General features: G+C 40.2%; 1 protein-coding gene across 2 annotated transcripts in view; it reads left to right on the forward strand.

Annotated features, from left to right (window-relative positions):
* ITGA8 (integrin subunit alpha 8) overlaps positions 1-5,799 on the forward strand; it is a 182,399-nt gene extending 176,600 nt beyond the window's left edge. For both annotated transcript variants that reach the window (XM_030832407.3, XM_060292278.2), the window contains 2 exons: positions 489-611; positions 2,354-5,799. In XM_030832407.3, coding sequence (XP_030688267.1) covers positions 489-611; positions 2,354-2,440 — 210 coding nt within the window. In that variant the 3' untranslated portion in view covers positions 2,441-5,799. The remainder of the gene's footprint in view (positions 1-488; positions 612-2,353) is intronic.
* Positions 5,800-6,000: the final 201 nt, after the last annotated feature.

Raw genomic sequence — 6,000 nt, forward strand, 5'->3', positions numbered from 1 at the left:
AAATCAGGAATTAGGTGATGTCTATCCTTCTTGCACTCCAGCAGTCCATGGTTGTTTGCAAGCTCACCTCTCAGTGAGGTGAGCCCAGTTCTGTGGAGAAACGTGTAGGCAGACTTGGCTTTTTGTAGGGTTTACTTTTAGCCATTTTTTGCCATGAAAGGTCCAACCCAATTTAAGGTAACTCCTTTCCACCTTGTTGGTTCCTGGTCCACCTCAATTCTATTCTAGGGTTTCTGGGTTGGTATAAGCCAAACACCCACCAAGAGTCTGTAACTGGACTTGCACCTAACCTGGGAGGCCTGAGAATGTGCCAATTTTTAAGATGCCATGTTCGAGTGCTGTAAACCATCAAATCTCCCCTGGGGTGATTTCAATTATTGCATGGATCCTTTCAGAAGTACTCCCCCCAGTATTATATTGGTAATTACTGCTCTATTTCACCCAGTAGTTTTCACGTTAGAGCTCATTTCTTTTATGTTCCGTTCCAGATTAAAACATCGGTTATTTGGGCAACCCCAAATGTTTCCTTCTCGATCCCGTTATGGGTAATAATACTAGCAATACTTCTTGGATTACTGGTTCTGGCCATTTTAACCTTGGCTTTATGGAAGGTAAGTTTATTTGCTTTCTTTTCCTTTTTCAGTAGAGAGGCCACGGAGAGGATTTAAAAGGATATACCTAGGATTTTAAAAGACAAGGCTAGAGGCATGATTTGGGAATTTCCAACATAGGGACATGAAGGGAAAATGGTCTTGTTTGCTTTGGCAAACTTAGTATGCTTGTGGAAGTGACATTTAAGAAGATTGAGGGTGTTTATTGCTGCTTTTATCTTGTAATTTCTTGTAAATAAATGTAAAGAGAGTTGGACTTTATTAACTAAGACCTGTGATCTTCTTTCCAATATGCTTGGAGTGATCATGTTATGATGAAGACTTCTTTTTCTTATTTAATTAATCGAGATCTTAAGCTTTTTGTTGACACAATCCTATCAGCAATACTTTGAGAGTTTTCTTTATAAGCACTACACGGATGCAATTAATATAGTAATTAATTATTACATGGGCTTTCAATGACACCACATAGATCATGCATGTTCTAATATTCTCAGATTTGCTTTTTTCATCTTGCCAACTAGTCCATCCCATTAAGAAGCCTTAACTTACTCTTTCATGTGTTTTGCTGACGTTTCTACTAAAAGTCTACAATGTGAGTTAATTTCTGGTCCCCAAACCACAGTACTGCCAAGTTTCACAGAGCTTTCCATTCCAAAATAGAAACAATGTCACAGTGACATGACTGTGAAAGTAATTAATCCAGTCACATCTTAGTTAATCGCTATTGTTGGCATTCTCCAAAATCATAGTGTGTTTTTATTTTGAAACATGAGGCATGCTTAATAAACTGAGAAAACCTTGCCTTTTGAGTTAAATAATGGCTTTCCTGATCATTATCAGCTGTTTTGTGCCATCCTGAGCCCACAAGGGTCTATTGCACAGTCTACCTTTACAAATAGACTTTCATGTTAGTCTGTTATTTATAGAAACTTTATGTCCATAAATGATGCAACGATACATAGCAATTGATAGAATATTGCACTAGTCCTACAAAGGAAAGATGACTCAATGGTTATAAGTCAAACCCAACAAATTGGGCTTCCAACCTAAGAAACAAGAATTAAGGTTCTAGGTTCCTAGGAAAAGTTATATTCTCCTAGACCAAGTACTCCTTTGAAATTCAGGAGAATGAAAATTCTATAATCACCTCTTCCCCGAGTTGCTGACTGATTTTCGGAGTCACGAAGATGTTCTGGGATTGAAATAAAGGACCCATATACTGTATGGGTCCTCCATATACTGTATACAGTATACAGTATATTCCTCCATATACTGTATGTTCCACCAAGTGCAGAGAGATAGACAAGCGTCTCCTCACTTCTTCCTTCAGTCCAACCCAAGGTAGCCCACAGTCCACTTCAGGATTCTGCCAGCCCTGGCTGGCAGTTCACATTGCTGCTGGCTCCAGAAAACATGTCAAAAGCAGAGAGGGACTCCTTGGGCCAGGTTGCTGTAACCCCAGAAAAATATACGAGGTCCATAAGCGGTTTATATAAAATGAACATTCTCCTACCACCATGGACATGGCAGGAAGGACACAGATGCTCTGCGTAGGCAATGAATTCCTCTCTGCAGGTAAAGAACACACTGCTATCACCTCGTAATTTGGAGAATTGAGCAGATTATATTCTCAGAGCACCAAGTTCCTTAGACAACAAATAAAGGGAAAACTCTTAGAATGAGGACTTTCACAAATTCTCAGGATGACCTGACTTGCTAGCCTGTTTCTCTCTTTGTAGTGCGGATTCTTTGACCGAGCAAGACCCCCCCAGGATGATATGAATGACAGGGAACAGCTGACCAATGAGAAAACCCCTGAGGCGTGAAAAGGAAAACCAAAGACCAAACGAACTCCGACACTGGTCCAGTTCAAAGAAAAGAAGGATCAGGAAGGTTCAACCAAGGTTTTCCTCTACCTGCCAGTGTCCTAAGAATTGGAAAGGCCATGGTATCACCTTGTCTACACTGTGCTTTAGAAAAGCTGCCTCGGATCCCAGTGACCCTTTTCCGGAAGGAAGCATCCTTGACGCTGCAGAAACAATGGACAATCGCGGAAGATGTCTTTGGCTTGAGTCCTTCCGTATTTGGCAGACACTTTGAAATGGGTACGGGAACATGAGGTTGCTTTCCAGATAAATCCAACTGAAGTCTCAAAGATGCAATGTCTGAATTAGGATAGACTTTAGAAGGTGAACTAGGACCAAACCTTCCGACACTACTGTATCCAACGGAATATTTGACACCTCCCTCTGGAAAAGAAACATTTCTAATGACGTTACTGCTCAGGGAGACCAACCTATGCTGTTGGGACTGTGAAAGTACTTTGGAAACGGCAAAGAACATCTTTGTAAGTGAGGATAACGATTTATTTATTTATTTTCCATGGCTCTAGGCTGATACTCTAGAGGATTTGGAAATTAAGATTTGGTTCGCTGGTTTTCAAAATCACTCACTAGATTTCCTTCCGAGATATCCAGTTTGTGTATAATATATCATTTAGCAGAACTTAGTCAGGATTTAGACAGCGTTAAAGAAAAGCAAACTGGTATTCGAAGACCGTTTCACTCAACACCTTGCTGCCTTCTACCTGAAATTACTTTTATTCACACTTCCAGGGCCTCACATCTGCTTAATTTAGCTTTGCAAAAAGTTGCATTTGTATTTCCTTTTACAAAAAAAAAAATAATAATAATCTTTCCATTGACTTAATTAGCAATATACAAATTTCCAGGGACTCTTGACCCTAGGTGGTGCTTAAAAGTAATGGTAAAATTTCTAGAATCCATTAATAAAAAAGCAATTTAATAATTTGGGTAAACATATTATTTTTAATATCTACAAGAGGCAATGCCAACATTTAGCTTGGTATTAAACATCTATTTTTTTCTACTACACCTCAAACTTATATTCACAGAAAAGACATGTTAAACATAAATAGGAGGAAACGTAAAGTTAGGCAGATGTGAGATGAACCTAGAAAACATGTTCCTAGGGATTTTATTTAGAATTGCCTATTCCCACTTTACTATTCATTTTTACTGCTAATCTTTATAGTACATGACTTTGGAAAATAATTTTTACTTAAGCTATTTTCCCACTGTCTTTAATTTAACCATCACAGAAACTTCATGTTTAAAACTCTTGTAAATAATCCATAATCATGTGTAACAGTATCATTTTTCAAGTAAAATTGACCAGCCAAATTTATATAGTCTGCCCAAGTTTGTATCCTTTTTATGATAATGAAAAACTATTATGAAGAGATGCTGAACAAATTTTATAGTTATGTGCAATATTTTATAGACCTATGTATCAAAAGCATGTTTACACTGGCATTAGTTATTTTTAAAATTAATATCCTGAATATTAAGTATGATAGAACCAGCAGACCCAAATCCTTAAGTTTATGAAGCAGTTGGAAAATTTATATCCCTATTTCAATAATCACACTTGATTTGAAAGATGAGCCAGACTCACAGACACTAAATTTTCGGTCATGACTTAACCTGGAGAGGAGCCATTTGGTTACAGCTGCACAACTTCTTTGGAAACCAAACGAAAGGCACATGGACGAACACACTGAACAGTTTGTATTCTGTCCGCTTGTGAGTTAAATTCTGTCACAGTAGTGGTTTCAAGCTGTCAGGAACCCAAGTCTGGCTCCCAGTGTGTGTGGCTCACTGGGTGAGAACTGCACATGTTTCAAAGAGTTGGAGGGTCCCACACCAGCCTCAGGGGGTCTTAGGTGTTAGTTGTCTGGGTGGAATTGGTCGTACAGGGAGGTGGTCGTTTCTGTAAGATGATTGGAGGGATGTCTCTCCAATCATATCACAGAGATGGGTCTCTCTTCCCCCAAATAAAGCCCTAAATCTTCTCGTCATGCCTGACTTCTGGCCAAGAGAGAATAAAAGATCCCTGAGAAAACACACCTATTGCCTTTTAAGCTAACCTGTGCGAAGGAACTCTTAGGTCTGGGACCCTATGAGCCAGGGCGTACAGACACCTGGAGGAGACTCGAGGTGCCAGGGGCAAGGCTGGATCCAGAACAGAGCAGGTATGAGGACTTCAGAGGCAAGCTCCAGGCTCACATCTCAGCCAAGAGTGGTCCCCGTCTAGAAGGACAGGCGCTGCCACCTGCAGGCAGTTCACAGACGGCCATCAACGTACACTGAGGTCAGGTGCGTTCTTGAGCATCCCCTCGCATGGAGAATATCCTACCAGTGCACTGAGTGAATCTGCTTCTCATCATGTAAAGCCAATCACTTTCATCATTCATAATGTGCCGTGCTTCTCTTAGAATCTATCTGTATTTTAGATATGCCTTTTGAAATACTTGCAGCTAGCTTTCAAGAATGGGAAAAAAAAATGGGCAAATCAAGTTTTATAAACTTGAAGATTTTTATACACTAAGTAAACAACATGGACCAGTCGCCACTGAAGCCCCACTCTTTGAACTCAACTCTTGCTTTATTTAAATACACGTGTAGATATCTGTGAAGATTTTCATGTACCTATTTACCTTGTCACTAATAAAATTAAAAATTAGACATGATGACATATTTGTGGTTTGTTTCACAAGCAACATAAAGCTTTCCCACAATGGCAGACATCAAAGGTTTCTGTCTTTATGCCTTCATTCATTCATTCATTCATTTATTTTTGGCTGCGTTGGGTCTTCGTTGCTGTGTGGGCTTTCTCTAGTTGAGGCGAGCAGGAGCTGCTCCCCGTTGCGGTGCACAGGCTTCTCATGGCGGTGGCCTCTTCTGTGGCAGAGTATGGGCTCCAGGGGCACAGGCTTCAGTAGTTGTGGCACATGGGCTCAGTAGTTGTGGCACACAGGCTCAGAAGTTGTGACTCGTGGGCTCTAGGGTGCAGGCTCAGTAGTTGTGGTGCACGGGCTCAGTAGTTGCTCCGCGGCATGTGGGATCTTCCCGGACCAGAGCTCAAATCCATGTCCCCTGCATTGGGAGGTGGACTCCTAACAAATGTGCCACCAGGGAAGTCCCACGCCTTGATTCTTTACTACAAAAACATTTAACATTGGAAGAGATTTGAAAGAGCGAGAACACGACACTTCTTTGGGATGATGAACATGTTCTAAACTTAGATTGTGGTGATGTTTGCATGAATAAACTAAGAAGGACTGGATTGTATGCTTTAAATCGGTGAATTTTATGGTATGTGAATTAAATCGCAATACATATGTTTAAAAAGGTGTGAGTCATTTCTAATACCTACACTTTCATACAACTGATTTCTTTTCTCTACATTGCTGTCAAATTTTGTCCATATAAAAATCTTTGCTTTTTTATGAAGGCTTCTTCGAGTCTTCGGCCAACTTAAAGGCTCCTCCTGTTCTCCAATGGCACTTCGTGAATGACTACAC

The sequence above is a fragment of the Globicephala melas genome, chromosome 2 (genome assembly GCF_963455315.2).
Source record: "Globicephala melas chromosome 2, mGloMel1.2, whole genome shotgun sequence".
In the NCBI taxonomy this organism is placed as follows: domain Eukaryota; kingdom Metazoa; phylum Chordata; class Mammalia; order Artiodactyla; family Delphinidae; genus Globicephala; species Globicephala melas.